This window comes from Anomaloglossus baeobatrachus, chromosome 2, assembly GCF_048569485.1.
Source record: "Anomaloglossus baeobatrachus isolate aAnoBae1 chromosome 2, aAnoBae1.hap1, whole genome shotgun sequence".
In the NCBI taxonomy this organism is placed as follows: Eukaryota; Metazoa; Chordata; class Amphibia; order Anura; family Aromobatidae; genus Anomaloglossus; species Anomaloglossus baeobatrachus.
Window position 1 is genome coordinate 90,763,294 of NC_134354.1, and position 16,405 is coordinate 90,779,698.

At 43.2% G+C, this 16,405-nt stretch overlaps 1 protein-coding gene across 1 annotated transcript in view; it reads left to right on the forward strand.

Moving 5' to 3' along the window:
• MOSPD2 (motile sperm domain containing 2) overlaps positions 1 to 16,405 on the forward strand; it is a 153,698-nt gene that overhangs the window by 126,549 nt on the left and 10,744 nt on the right. Inside the window, exon 12 of the mRNA XM_075333416.1 lies at positions 14,060 to 14,162. Within this exon, the coding sequence (XP_075189531.1) occupies positions 14,060 to 14,162 (103 nt within the window). The remainder of the gene's footprint in view (positions 1 to 14,059; positions 14,163 to 16,405) is intronic.

Sequence of the window (16,405 nt, forward strand, 5' to 3'; positions counted from 1 at the left end):
TGTGTCCGGAAGGCTGCATATTGCACACTGTAAGTCATGTAACCACCTCCTCTCCCCAATGACACTGAAGAATCCTTAAAGAGAGCTGTGTGCATGCTGTCAGGATTCACGAGTCTTTAGTCACATAAGGTGACTGCAGACTTTTCGTTTTCGCAAAAGACGAGAGAATCCCTTTAAGAGAAACAATGGTAGGTATTGATTTTAGACTGTCAACAACAGATCCAAAATCTGTATTGATCAGCAATTAAGAAATATGTGACGTTTTCGTCAATCACATAGGCCTACATCAGATTGCAGGAGGAACTAAGTATACTGTAGTGGCGTTATAAAAAAAACAAAAAGGGGGGGCAGCACTGATTGAGAATGGGATGCAAACAAAAGTGAAAATTCACATATTATTCCAACTGTACTATAATGCAAAATGAGATTTTTAGAAAATAATTGATCAGTTGTTTGAGCCACCCCTGCTAGTTCTGACATTGTCCCGGTATGTGTAGCATCTATCTGCATATGCTGGGATCTGGATTGCCTTTAATCGCAGTTTGCCTGTCTTTGCAACATGGAAGCGGTTTCTGAAATGTTACAGGTGTATGTGTTGCTTTAATATGGTTCTGCTTTTAATGTAATTAGGAAGCCGCATGACACAATGAAAATATTAAATATAGAGATTTTCCGTGACGTGGCAGGGGTGGCTCAAAGAATTGATCAATTATTTGCTAAAAATCTCATTTTGCATTATAGTACATTTGGAATAATATGTGAATTTACACTTTTATTTGTTGCATGGCACTTTCAAGCAGTGTTGGCTCTCTTTCTTTTTTGCTGTTACGTGGTTCGGTGGCTGACCCCCGCCATGCCGCGCATGCCTAGCTTTGGTTTGCATATTCCTTCTGTTTCTATCAAAATTATTTTTTTTTGGTGGCTGTTCACACACAGGCATTGTTAATTAGGCACCCATGTGCTTGAGCCTGCTCCACGTTCATTCATGGCTGCTGGTCAGGCACTGTGAGGGCTAGTTCTGACATTGTCCCGGTATGTGTAGCATCTAGCTGCATATGCTGGGACCTGGATTGCCTTTATTCGCAGTTTGCCTGTCTTTGCAGCATGGAAGCGGTTCTGATCTGTTACAGGTGTATGTGTTGGTTTAATATGGTTCTGCTTTTAATGTAATTAGGAGGCCGCATGGCACAATGAAAATATTAAATATGGAGATTTGCTGTGACGTGGTAGGGGCGGCTCAAAGAATTGATCAATTATTTGCTAAAAATCTCATTTTGCATTATAGTACAGTTGGAATAATATGTGAATTTACACTTTTATTTGTTGCATGCCATTTTCAAGCAGTGCTCGCTCCCCCATATTTTGCTGTAGTGGCGTTATGTATGTCGGAGATCCTGCTGTGGAGCGCTGTCCTCCAGAGCTGGATTTCCACTCTGCACAGCTCCATTACCGAATACTTAAGGCCCCGTTACACACAACGACATATCTAACGATAGACATGTAACAGCTCCGAGCGTCTGTTAACGATCAAAAATACTCACCTTATCGTTGATCATTGACACGTCGTTCATTTTCAAAAAATCGTTGCTGGTGCTGGACGCTGGTTGTTCGTCATTCCTGAGGCAGCACACATCGCTACGTGTGACACCCCGGGAACGACGAACAGCTTACCTGCGTCCTCCGGCAACGATGTGGGCGGCACTTTCTTTCGGCTGCTCTCCGCTTCTATTGGACGGCTGCCGTATGACGTCGCTAGGAAGGTAAGTACGTGTGACGGGGACTAACGATATTTGCCCGTGACGCAAAAAATGACGGGGGCGGGTGCTTTCATGAGTGACATCGCTAGCGATGTCGCTGCGTGTAAAGTCCCCTTTTGTCCCTTCCGCAATCCATCCGATGTCTGATGAAGGTCTATGTGATTGACTAAAACATGATTTATCTCATTGCATGCCAGTAAACCAATATATTTTTTGCATCATATAAAGTGCCGAGTTCTCCGATGCCACATTAGGACTATGAGATGATGACACATGGATGGAGTATCTACACTGGGAGATATTTACCAAAACCAGTTGGGTCTCATTCATAATAGGGTAGGTTCTTCCTTGGTAACACAGTCTGGGATTTTAAGAAGATATGTGTAACAATGTATTCTCATCCAGTAAACGAGTTGTCCAACCAAAAAAAATTGGCCACAGCGAAGAATGTTGTAAAATTTAAGAAAAGAACCTATGTGTTCTCATTCAATCCCCCTCGGTCAGGTGCCTGAAGACCAATACATCATCATCTCTGGTCCAGAGGAAAACCATGGGAGTGTCTGCAGGATGAACCGGGCGGTCTAGGGTCACATCCATAGCCCTTATACTGTATGCTGATAAGAAAGCTCATTATTTTACTACAACAATAGCCATTGGTCAGAAATAATATCAGCTAAAAGCATAAATTATACCGGCATAAAATAATAGAAGAAATCGTATTATCCGTAATTACTTTGGCATTTAAATCTCATGAATATTGTAGGTTCAAAAGGTTTCGTCTGCAGAAAGCGCAGAAACTTCTGAAGTTTAATGAAGCACCAAGTTTGCAGCCGAATCATCATTAATTAAGTTCTCGCTCAGAATTGGTTCCTATTTATTATAATGAATAGAGAGGTAACATGGAGTAGTTGTTCAGTGCACAAACGCTGTGTTTTCTGGCAATTAATTCTTGTTCCGAAGTTCAGAGTCTCTTTGAAGTATTATTGTTTGTGTTACTGTTCACGTCTTTGCTTTTAATGACATGAGGCCAGGCAATAATGAAGGTGCACTTGAGAATTAGAAGTACATGTACACTTTGAATTTCACAAGTGCTGCTATTATAGGCGAAGATTATTATGTGCTGACAGCAGGTAATATCTGACTGCCGTCCCTTTAAAGTTCATATATTAGAGGGACATTTTCATATAGAGGTTGTTGGTACAGATCCGATTTGTCAATTTATTAAAGAAGTCCTTAAGTAATGTTAATTGAATTCACCATCAATCGATAACTTTAAAGGGAATCTGTCAGCAGGTTTTTGCTACGTAAGCTGAGGACAGCATGCTGTACGGGTTAAATAGCAAAAGACAACTGCGCTTCTCTTATCTGTGTGTAAGCTATTGTTTACGTAAACAAATTATTTTTATTTTTTTTTTTTAATCAAATATTTTTTTATTTTTCATTAAATATACAAAGCCAATATATGTCCAGCAATAATAAACAGAACTACAAACTTACCCTCCCCAACATCCCTCCCCCCCTCAACAAATGATTTTTATTACCCTGTAATTAACATTGGAGTACTAGAAACTCCCCTGCAACCAGTCCAACACACCCCCTGCTGTGATTGACACCTCACAGTCAATGCACAATCTCCATTGAGAGCCTGGTGTGTGCGGGGCGGGGGGGGGCAGCTTAATTAACTCTGGTGTTTTCCTGGCTCTAAAGTCTTTGATTATTAAGGTGGCTTTACACACTGCAACATCGCAAACGACATCGCTGTAATGTCACCGGTTTTGTGACGTTACAGCGACCTCCCCAGCGACATTGCAGTGTGTGAAACACATCAGCGACCTGGCCCCTGCTGTGAAGTTGTGATCGCTACAAATCATTCAGGACCATTCTTTGGTCTTTTGTTTCCCGCTGTGCAGCATGATCGCTAGAAAGTCTCAGTGTGTAAAGGTGACTTTACAGCGACTCCGCGGCTCTGTCTGTGTAGCGTCCTGATTAGCGGTCACTTGTGAAGGATTCACCGGTGACCGCTAATCCCCCGAGTGACTGAAGTGTCCCCCCCTCTCTCATACTCACCGATCCCCGATCACCGGCGCTGCACGGCGTTCACACTGCTCCAGCGGCTTTTCCTTTTTTGAAAAAGCCGGCCGCTCATTAAACAATCTTGTATTCCCTGCTTTTCCCCGCCCACCGGCAAATATGATTGGTTGCAGTGAGACACGCCCACACGCTGAGTGACAGCTGTGTCACTGCACCCAATCACAGCAGCCGGTGGGCATGTCTATACTGTGCAGTAAAATAAATAAATAATTAAAAAATCCGGCGTGCGGTCCCCCCTATTTTAATACCAGCCAGATAAAGCCATACGGCTGCAGGTTGGTATTCTCAGGATGGGGAGCTCCACGTTATGGGGAGCCCCCCAGCCTAACAATATCAGTCAGCAGCCGCCCAGAATTGCCGCATACATTAGATGCGACAGTTCTGGGACTGTACCCGGCTCTTCCCGATTTGCCCTGGTGCGTTGGCAAATCGGGGTAATAAGGAGTTATTGGCAGCCCATAGCTGACAATAAGTCCTAGATTAATCATGTCAGGCATCTCCCCGAGATTCCTTCCATGATTAATCTGTAAATTACAGTTAAAAAACACACACCCGAAAAATCCTTTATTAGAAATAAAAAACACTAACAAATTCCCTCATTACCAATTTATTACCCACAACAAAGCCCTCCATGTCCGGCGTAATCCAAGGTCCTCCAACGTCGCATCCAGCTCTGCTGCATGCAGGTGACAGGAGCAGCAGAAGACACCGCCGCTCCTGTCACCTCCACGCAGCTAATGAAGAGATTCGTGTGATCGGCTGAGCTGTCACTGAGGTTAATCGCGGCCACCGCTGCATCCACCGCTGGATCCAGGTAACCTCAGTGACAGCTCAGCCGATCACACGGCTCTCTTCATTAGCTGCGTGGAGGTGACAGGAGCGGCTGTGTCTTCTGCTGCTCCTGTCACCTGCATGCAGCAGAGCTGGATGCGACGCTGGAGGACCGTGGATTACGCCGGACATGGAGGGCTTTGTTGTGGGTAATAAATTGGTAATGAGGGAATGTGTTTGTGTTTTTAATTTCTAATAAAGGATTTTTCGGGTGTGTGTGTTTATTTACTGTAATTTACAGATTAATCATGGAAGGAATCTCGGGGAGACGCCTGACATGATTAATCTAGGACTTATTGGCAGCTATGGGCTGCCAAAAACTCCTTATTACCCCGATTTGCCAGCGCACCAGGGCAAATCGGGAAGAGCCGGGTACAGTCCCAGAACGGTCGCATATAATGAATGCGGCAATTCTGGGCGGCTGCTGACTGATATTGTTAGGCTGGGGGGCTCCCCATAACGTGGGGCTCCCCATCCTGAGAATACCAGCCTGCAGCCGTATGGCTTTATCTGGCTGGTATTAAAATAGGGGGGGACCGCACGCCGGATTTTTTAATTATTTATTTATTTATTTTACTGCACAGTATAGACACGCCCACCGGCTGCTGTGATTGGGTGCAGTGACACAGCTGTCACTCAGCGTGTGGGCGTGTCTCACTGCAACCAATCACATTTGCCGGTGGGCGGGGAAAGCAGGAAATACGAGATTGTTTAATGAGCGGCCGGCTTTTTCAAAAAAGGAAAAGCCGCCGCAGCAGTGTGAACGCCGTGCAGCGCCGGGGATCGGGGATCGGTGAGTATGAGAGAGGGGGGGAAATCACCAGCAAATGAGGTGAGTAACGCGATCAGCTGCTGTCACTGAGGTTACCCGGTGGCTGCCACTGGATCCAGCGGTGGCCGCGATTAACCTCAGTGACAGCTCAGCTGATCGCGCTACTCACCTCATTGTGGAGCTGACAGGAGCGGCGGTGAGTAGCGCGATCAGCTGAACTGTCACTGAGGTTACCCGCGGCCACCGCTGCATCCACCGCTGGATCCAGGTAACCTCAGTGACAGCTCAGCCGATCACAAGGCTGTCTTCATTAGCTGCGTGGAGGTGACCGGAGCGGCGGTGTCTTCTGCTGCTCCTGTCACCTGCATGCAGCAGAGCTGGATGCCACGCTGGAGGACCGTGGATTACGCCAGACATGGAGGGCTTTGTTATGGGTAATAAATTGGTAATGAGGGAATTTGTTAGTGTTTTTTATTTCTAATAAAGGATTTTTCGGGTGTGTGTGTTTATTTACTGTAATTTACAGATTAATCATGGAAGGAATCTCGGGGAGACGCCTGACATGATTAATCTAGGACTTATTGGCAGCTATGGGCTGCCAATAACTCCTTATTACCCCGATTTGCCAACGCACCAGGGCAAATCGGGAAGAGCCGGGTACAGTCCCAGAACGGTCGCATATAATGAATGCGGCAATTCTGGGCGGCTGCTGACTGATATTGTTAGGCTGGGGGGCTCCCCATAACGTGGGGCTCCCCATCCTGAGAATACCAGCCTGCAGCCGTATGGCTTTATCTGGCTGGTATTAAAATAGGGGGGACCGCACGCCGGATTTTTTAATTATTTATTTATTTACACGGCACACAGACAGAGCCGCGCGGCATTAAATGAAGTCGGGTGAAGTTCACCTGCTTTTTTGACACGTCCCCAACGACCAGCTAGTCGCTCTGCAGGTCCGGATCGCTGTTAGGTCGTTGGCCAGGTCTGCCTGTTTGACAGCTCACCAGAGACTTTGTAGCGATCCTGGCTAGGTTGAGATCGCAGGTTGGATCGCTAGAAAGTCTCAGTGTGTAAACCCAGCTTTAGAGAACGGCTGCAGCCAGTAATCTATGTGATACACTGTTGGATTCAGAATCTCTTTGCCTATATTATGTTACTGTCAGATGAGGTAGCAAAAACCTGCTGCTATTTTATTTTTTAAGTGGAAAGCTTCTTCAGTGTACAAAATTCTGGCTGCCTACCAGTTATTTATTATTAAGAGTGTTCAGGTTGTCCCCTAAATCTTTTTTAAGATATAAAGTATACACATATAATTCAACTAAAGTGAATCTGTCAGCAGGTTTATGCTATTTAATCTGAGAGCATGATGTAGGTGTAGAAACTCTGTTTCCAGGGATGTGTCACTTATTAGGTCCTGTGTTGCTGTTAAAATCAGTGTTTTACCAGCAGGAGATTATCACAGTGGTACTAGGTCTCATGGTAGTACAGCTAATCTGTTTAACCCCGCCACCACCCCTGATTGGTTCAGGCAGCTGCCATTCAGGGGTATGGGCGGGGTTATATTTTCAGCATTCTGATCACTATTACTTCTACAGCGGATAAAACAGGGCTTCTAACAAAACTGCAACCTGCAGCCCAGTAAGTGATACATCCCTGGAATCAGGGTTTCTGTCTACATTATGCTGCTCTTAGATTGCATAGCAAAAACAGGTATTACCACCTTTTAGATAAGTGTCAGTCCCAGAATCGAGAAGCTCTACTTCTGGCTAACACACAACACAAACAACACAAAAGAGTATGTCATCAGTGTTGTGTTATGGGGGCAGACTGGCTCATTTTTTATTTTATTTATTTTTTTAACTCCAAGCCTTCACTCCTAGTTACAGCCATTGCATAGACCGAGAAGGGTGCTGGCTTAGCTGTTCACATAAGCCAGCCATCTTCACACACAGCACTGATGACCTACTAGCACAGGAAACCTTTGTGACACGCTGGAAGGGGAGCTGTCGGGAACCAGGACTGGTGTTAATATCTGAGAATGAGGAGACCTTTGATAGATAATGTATATTCAGAGTGAAATACACTCAGTCTATGCCTCTTGAACTCCAAACTAATAGGATATGTTTTAGGGGCACTCAGGAAATCAATACAGCACACACACTTTTATGGTGTACTGAAAGTTTCTGCTTTATTACATCATGTGACCAGTTTCTATAGTACCTCAAACAAAGAAATAACTCCTCCGAACTATGCACCAGTAAGAACAATAGGGGCATGAACAGAAATGTGAAACTTCCTTGCCCATCAGTGCTATAGCTGAACCCTATGACCTCATTAGCTATAAGACAAGATGGCCATTATAGGAACAAAATGTATTCTGTTCTCTCACAATATGAATAACCTCTCTTGCCATTTTGAAAAAAAACCTCTCTTTATGTATTTAGAGTTGACAACCCTTTTGCACAAACTGCATATATCTGTCTCCAAGTGGTGACGGAAGGCAAGCAGATCAGCTCTACTTCATTGCATGAAGGAAAGTAGAAGATTTGGAGCTATGGATGACAACACTAGAGCTTTCACTCCTAAAAATATATATTTTGAAATGAATCGGCACATCATTTTGTGCCTTTAATATATTGCTCATAGATTTAAACTTTTAGCTACAATATCTTCCAAATTGCAGAATTCATCCATCTACTAAGCTTCCCCTTTCTTACTGCAAGCCAAAACATCTTCGCCTTTTGAAGATGATATAATGATTATATTAGCGGATAGCAATGTTGTAGCTCTGCTTCCATTTCAACCCGGTGTAATCTAATATTATCCCAATATGGCTGCAGGAAATTTTAGCTTTTATGGCCATAAAATACTTGTCCCTCAGCTTATAACAAAAAGTCTGTGAGTAGTGAGATGTTAACATTTTAAGAAATTATTCTTTGTGTAGATAGCTGCACAAATTGGTGGGGGTGACCCCTCTCTACAGCCAAATTATATTCAATACTGTAGATAGGCAACATAATTCATACGATTTTTAAATAAAACTGTCCTAAGGCAAAAAGATCGATATTGGTTGGTAAGGCTGAAACATTGCACTTCATAGATGACCAGTTTTATAATGTTAAAGAATTACTGTTATCCCCAATTTGGCAAGTTATCACCTATCCAAAGTATAGGATATAACTTGTTGATTGTTATGGGTTTCAGGATAAACCTCAAAAATTCCCCTTTGATATGTATTCATTTGTCTATGGGTCTGTACTTGGGATAGGTGGGTTCTCATTGGTGAGACACTCAGCAACCAGTAAGTTATTACGTGTCCTGGGGATAGGTAATAACTTGGCAGGTTGGTAATAATCCTTTAACGAGACTCTGTCAGTAGTGATGGGCGGAATCTCAGATAACCATGCCTGGCGGACCTTAGCAGATTTGAAAAAAATCCGGTTCCGGCTCGGAATTGATCCCGGTTATCTGGCCGGATGCCAGTCCCCTTTGTCTATAGTGACCAGAATCTGGTAATTAAAAATGGTGGTAGAAGGGATAGGAGCAAGCAGGCTGTACTTACTGAGTCTCTGGCTTGGCTATAACTGCTTCCTGGCCACTCATTCACTTCTTGGGCCGCTCATTTATCTTCATGCATGTCCACTGCTTTACCCGCCCAACGACGTGTATGATTGGTTGCAGTCAGACGCGCCCCCATCATGAGTGTCAGCATGTCAGCTGACTGCTTCCAATCAGGCTGCAGCCACCAGCAGTGCATTTATCTTGGCTGTGTATCAAAATAAGAGGAACCACATGCAGCTTTTTTTTTTAATTATTCAAATATATAATTAAAAAAGCAAAAACCTGCGAGCAATCTTCCCCCCCCACCCCATCAATTTTGATACCCAGCCAAGATAAAGCTCAACACTTGGGGGCTGGTGTTCTCGGGCTGTGGAGACCCATGCATATTGTCCTCCCCCCAACCTAAAAATTGCAGCCTGCAGCCACCCAAGATTGTTGTAGCCATTAGATGCGACAGTCCCAGCACTTTACCCGGTTCTATCCGATTGCCCTGGTGTGGTGGTAATTGAGGTAATAAAGGGTTAATTGCAGCTCACAGCTGCCACTAAGCCCCAGATTAGTAATGGGGAGGGTCTATGAGGACCTCCCTCCTTCACTAATCTGTAAGAAAGTAAATAAATACAAATAGTGAAAAAATCCTTTATTTGAAAGAAAATACAAAAAACTACCCTCTTTTACCACTGTATTAACTCCAAAAACACCCCTGCAGGTCTGACGTAATCCAAAAGAGGTCCCACAATGATTCCAGCTCTGCTACATCTGAAGCTCGCAGCGAGTGCTGTAGAACATGACTGCCCGCTGTGAGCTTCAGGCAGAGACTGATTGAGCTGCGCAGTCAGCGGTGATGTTACTCGGGTGATTTGCAGTCACAGCTGGAGGCTCCCACGGCCATCCACCTATGACTGCAAGTAACCTGACCTCAGGGTACTTCATTAAACCAAGTGACCCCTCCTGAGGTGAGGTCATTGACTTTACTGAGGTCAAGTTACCTGCACTCACAGGTGGAGAGCTGTGGGAACCTCCAGCTGTGAACGCAAATTATCTGAGTGACATCAGTGTGTGCAGCTTCTTCTTACCTCAGCACCACTTGTATCTCCAGTATTAGATTGATAGGGTGGGCAGCAGTCGGTGCAGCCTGTTTTTACCTCCGCACGTCTGATGTAAGATCAGAATATACACGGGGATCACAGCTTCCTATACATGAAGGTGGAGAGGAGCTCCCTACCCCACCTTCTCACAGGCACCTATCCCCAACCTTCTGGGACAGGTTTCTGTCAATGTAACAAGGCAGCAGGCATTTTAATTCTAGAGTGATTACCTCATTAGATGAAATTATTATACTATGCTTACTAAATATTTAGGAATTTATTTATAATGATATTTTATTTATTTTTTCTCTATTCCTGGTGAACCCTATTAAATAACTAACCACAAGATAGTCTTGTTGGTTCTGTTTAGCGGTATAGCTAGATTTCTATATACTTCCATTATATCCTATATTAGAGTTTGATTTTCCCCTAATTAAAAGGCTTACCACATGTTCACAGAGGCCATATTAGAGCATTTAGATATAATAGAGGGGGTGTTAGGGGTCCCTAAGTGGCTCCTGTTCTGCTGGACCTGGCCTGTCTGTGTATTACATGGCTGAACAGACGTGTGTGACCTGCACAGAAAATGCCTCAAGCAGATAAACCTTCCCCAGCTGATCGCCCGGGGTTCCTATAGATATTTAACGAGCGCAGCATTACAAGATTGTGTATGTATTGATCTGTTACAGAAATCCAGCGATGAGCAAAAGTAATTCTAATATTAGAAAAAATGCAGAAAATGTAGCCCATAGGGGAGACACATGACAGGGTCACCAGCGCTGGCAAACTGATCGCTGTTGTCAGCAGCACCTCTAGACTTGCTTAGTGCACAGAACACATTCCCGCAGATCATCTGGTGAGACACGCTGCAAATTCAGGAAGATTACGACACTTTTCTAACATTCTAGAGAAATATTACAAAACTGAAAAGGGATTTTAGATGATTCATCAAAACTACACAATACTGTCAGCAATATAAAAAAATACTCTACTTTCCATCTAGATCCCCTTCTATCGTCTGTTTTCATCACCGAATATACCAGCCCCTTCACTGGTTGCAAATCTCACAAATAAAGCAAGTGAAAATGTAGGGCTGCATACTGCAGGGACTGGTGTCTGCTCCTGTTAGCCAAAACCACACAAAAAAAAATCATAAAAGCGATTAACGAATAGAGGAAACTCGTTTCACTGTTTTGATGAGTACCATTTTTTTTTCTTTTAGCTATTTTGACTAATAAGTGATCGAACCTGACCTTCTAGTATGTCTTACATGCCATCCTACTACCGTATTTTTCGCACTATAAGACGCACTTGTTTTCCCCAAATGATGGGGAAAAGTGGGGGGTGCGTTTTATAGTTCGAATGAGGGTGCAGTGGAGCAGGTCATCGGCGACATGAGCAGGCTGTAGCAGCGCCTACCGTGACCGCGTGGGCCCGCTCATTAGCCTCATTTCATATGCACTGCATCCCGACGCCCATCATCTCTCAGCTCTGAAGCCGGCGCTGAGAGGTGGGCGGGATGATTTTCGGGGTATGCATGCATAAGTAACAGCCGGCCCGCATGAACATCCCTGGCAACTACAGCCTGGAGTGATCATGTGTGGGTGTATTCACTGCCCCCCGCGTATCATCATCACTGCGGGGAGCAGTGAATAAGTATACTCACCAGTCACCGTTCCCTGCAGCATCGCAATGTCCTCCTGTCTGCCGGCCTTCTGATGTGTGTGAAGAGTAGTGCGCACAGCGATGACGTCATCGCTGTGCGCACCCCTAGTCTCTTCACAGGTCAGCGGCGCTGCTGTTGACACAGACAGGAAGACGAGCAATGCTGCATGGAGCGAGGAAAGGTGAGTATAAACAATTATTTTTATGTGCCCCAGGATGGGGGTATATAGCAGGATGGGGTCACATACCAGGATGGTGGACATATATACAAGGATGGGGATCATATACATGGCAGGAGGATCATTACCAGGATGGGGTACCTTAGTAGAGAATTTGGGGACATTACCCCCATAACAGTATCAGCAGCAGATTCTTGCCCCATAACAGTGTGTCATGACCACATTTTTTGCTTAAAATTTTATCTTCCTATTTTACTCCTCAAAAATCAGGGTGCGTCTTATAGTCAGAAAAATACGGTACTTTACTCATTCATAACACTTTCTGACATACCACACTTCTCTCGTGCCTCTCCTCTTTGGGATTGCCTCCCCTTTTCAGTCAGACACTCTCCAACCTTCTAAACCCTTTCTGAAAACATGCCTCCTGCACTTAGCATTTGCCCCGGCCTAACAACTCCATTACGTGGTATTCCAACACTGACTCCATCTGAGCATTTATTGGCTGAATCTGTAATAAAGTCTCCAATTCCAATGGGAACAGCGTTTCAGTGTTTTACCCCAATATTGTAATACATAAAAATTGATGTAAAGGGGTATTGAACAAATGGACAAATCTTCTGAAAATTCATTTCACTCTGCTGTCTGAAATCTTGTAGAGAGCACCTAGTTGTGGATGGTCTATGGTGTTCTTTTCACTTCCGGATTATGGCCTGAACAGTGTTTTCTAGAACCCTCAGTAGTTTAGAAATTCTTCTATATCCAATACCATCATGTATGTTTAGCAACAATAAGGGTATAAAGTTCTTGAGACGGCTCACTTGTTTTACCTATCATAAGATGTTTCTTGTGTTGCACCTTGGTAATGAGACACCTTTTTATAGGCCATTAGTTGAACAAGCTGATATTATTCTCATTAAGTGGCAGGATTGCTTTTTAATTACTGATAATTTCAGGTGGTGTCATGACTTTCCATGGCTTTTTGCACCTCTTTCTTCATGTGTTCAATACATTTTCCCTGTGTCATTTCTCATTATTACACATAACTTAACGTGTGGACGTCTATGGTTTGATTTCTTTGCCTGTGTGGATTGGATGGGTTTTTACCGATATCTGGTGAGAAATTTGTGTCAATAGCCCTTTTTTTTAACATGGACAATATTTATTTCATTCACTATATATAAATGATCATTTTGGTATAAATCGCTGTTATTATTGTGCTTTTTTGTCTAATTGTTGTTTGTTTTGAATATGAAGACTTCTCACAGCTTATTTTAAAATATGCCATAAAAAATGTAACTATTGTTTCAATCCAGTTTTATGTTAAATATAATTTTGAAAGGGAACTTTTTATGTAAGAAAAAACGTTATTAACCTTCATATATGGGGTTAATATGCATGTTGACAGTGTTCAGAAGCCATGCAGCCGCTGCACAGAGAGCCCCACTGCCAGGAGGACATTAACTTTATTCCTCCCGGCAGCCATTGGCTTTCAGTCATAGGGGCGGCGCTGGCAAGACTTCAGTCACAGCTCAGGACAAAGTGAGTAGTGGCTATAGCAACGCCCCGGCACTGACTGATAAGCGGCTCTGTACTGATGCAATGCTGAGGCGGCTGTCACTCAGTGCCGGGCCGCAGTTGCAGCTCACTATATACTGAGCGCTGCCTGAAACCATGCCGCCTGCGCCCTTACGACAAAAAGCCAAAGGCTCCCAGGTGGAGTAAAGTTCATTTCCTCCCAGCAGTGGGGCTCTCAGTTCGGCCCTGCAGTGGTCACGAGACATTGTGCATCATCCGATATCTGCAGCCACTCACTGGTTGAAGCCTTTACTCTTTCATCAAAGCTAATATCTTCTCTGATGGAATGTTGATGACTAGCCGCTAATCAGTAACTGCTTGTCATCACTGATTGGCTACTGCTGGAAAACCCCCTTTAAGTAGTTTTACTGGTAGTCCTTTCTGTTTGCTTTGAAAGCCATCAGACTATTGGTTCCTGCAGGCATAGGAGACAGCTCTTATTATCTGCCAATGACCCAATAATATTTTCCCACCCGAAAATTTTTTGTCTTTTATGGATTTTGTGGATTGATGAATTTGTTCTTGTTTTGTTTCTTTCAGATTAAGATGCCACGTTGTGGAAACCAACAAGCCGGTGACTTTAGGAATAAAAGAAAACGCAGTGAATAGGCCATTATTAGGCAATGACGATCTGCATTTTAAGGTGATAGTGTCTGCTTAATGGGATTGTGTGCAAAATTGCAATAATTTTAATTTATACAATGTAAAATATAATTAGATTTTATTTTTTATTTTTATAGTAGAGTGCATAATAGAGGTGGTCAGATAACTGAGAACCACAATAATAGCGGGCTGCCATTATCAAGCCTCAATAACAGAGGTCTTCAAGTATATAGTCCCCATCTATTGTTGCATCGGGCAAACGTTTAAAGTAGAATTGGTGGTAATCTGGCCCTATACGGTATATCAGGATGAGGGTAAGCCGATGTCAGACCCCTCTGGTGCCCTATCTCCTCAAGTACAAAAAGGATCGGGCAGTTGAAATAAAACTCTGGTATCCTCATCTCCCCTTCATGATCTGATGGTCAGGGCCTCATACATCTCAGATTGTTGGATAATCCACCACCTTCAACGAGTGCTGTATCTCCTGATTATCCACAGTTGGCGACGTCACTGTTACTTCTATATTACGTTGAGTGTCTTCATACTGCGGCCACACAAGGCTAACTTTGCACTGTGTCTGGCCTGTGGTTCAGCCGTCTTCATCTTTTTAACCCATTAACCCCTTCCCCCCCCCCCCCCCCCAGCCTGTTGTTCACCTTCACGATCAGGCCAATTTTTTTTTTTTAATTCTGACCAGTGTCACTTTATCATGTAGAAACTCTGGAACGCTTCGACGGATTCTGAAATTGTTTTTGTTTGTGACATATTATACTTCATGATAGTGGTAGTTGCATTTATTTGTGAAAATATCAGAAATTTTGCCAAAATTTTGAAAATTTCACAATTTTCCAAGTTTGCATATTTATGCCCCTAAACTGGAAGTTAGAAGGATTCAAATTTTATCAGCAATTTCTCAATTGTTTTCTAACAAAATTTACAAAAACATTATTTTTTACATCACAGTTAAAGTGACTTTGATATGACTTTGATAGGCCTAGATGACAGAAAATACCCAAAGGTGACACCATTCTAAACACTGCACCCCTCAAACTGCTCAAAACCACATCCAAGAAGGTTATTAACCCATTATGTGCTTTACAGGAACTAGAGCAATGTGGAAGGAAAAATTTAAATTTTACTTTTCCATAAATATCTTACCTTAGCCCCAAATTTTGCATTTTCACAAGGGTAACAAGAGAAAATGCACCTTACCATTTGTTGTGCAATTTCTCCTGAGTACACCTATACCCTAAGTGTGGTGGAAATCTACTATTTGGGTGCAGGCAGGGCTCGGAAGGGAAGGACCACCATATGAATTTTAGAGCTCAAAATTATCTGGAATAGATAGAAGACGCCATTTCGCATATGGAGAGCCCCTGATGTGCCCAAGCAGTAGATGTGACCCAATTTTGGAAACTAGACTCCACAAGGAATTTATTTAGATGTTTGTTGAGCACCTTAAAGCCACAGATACTTCACCTAAGTTTATAACATTGAGCCATGAAAATGAAAAAATACATTTTTACCACAAAAATGTTGCTATAACTCCAAATCTTTCATTTTCACAAGGGTAAATGGCAAAAATGCACCATACAATTTGTTGTGCAATTTCTCCTGAATATGCAGATACCCCATATGTTATGCCAAACTACAATTTGGCGCATGGCATGGCTCTGAAGGGAAGAATCGCCATTTGATGTTTTGAAAGCAAAATTGGCTGGAATCGATAGCCTACGCCATGTTGAGTTGCAGAGCCCCTGATGTGCCTAAATAGTGGAGCTCCCCCACAAGTGACAAGTGATTTTGGAAACTAGATCTCTCAAGGAATTTATTTAGATGTTTGGTGAGCACCTTGAACCCCCGGAGGCTTCACAAAATTTGATAACGTTGAGCCGTGAAAATAAAAAAAAAGGTTTTTTTACAAAAATATTCCTATAATCCCAAATCTTTCATTTTCACAAGGGCAACAGGAGATACCGAACCATACAATTTGTTGTGAAATTTCTCCTGAGTTCGCCAATACGAGGTATGTGGACAAAAAATAAGTTTGAGCACAGTACAAAGGGAAGAAGGAAAGAAGTTCAAATGTAGTTGGAATGGTTTTCGGTTGCCATGTCACATTGGCCAAGCCCCTGAGTTGCCTAAACAGTTGAGCTTCTCCACAAGTGACCCCATTTTGAAACTAGATAGCTTAAGGATGAATTTAGATGTTTAGTGGACACCTTGATCCCCCAGGTGCTTCACAGGATTTTATAACGTTGAGCCATTAAAGTGAAAAAAATA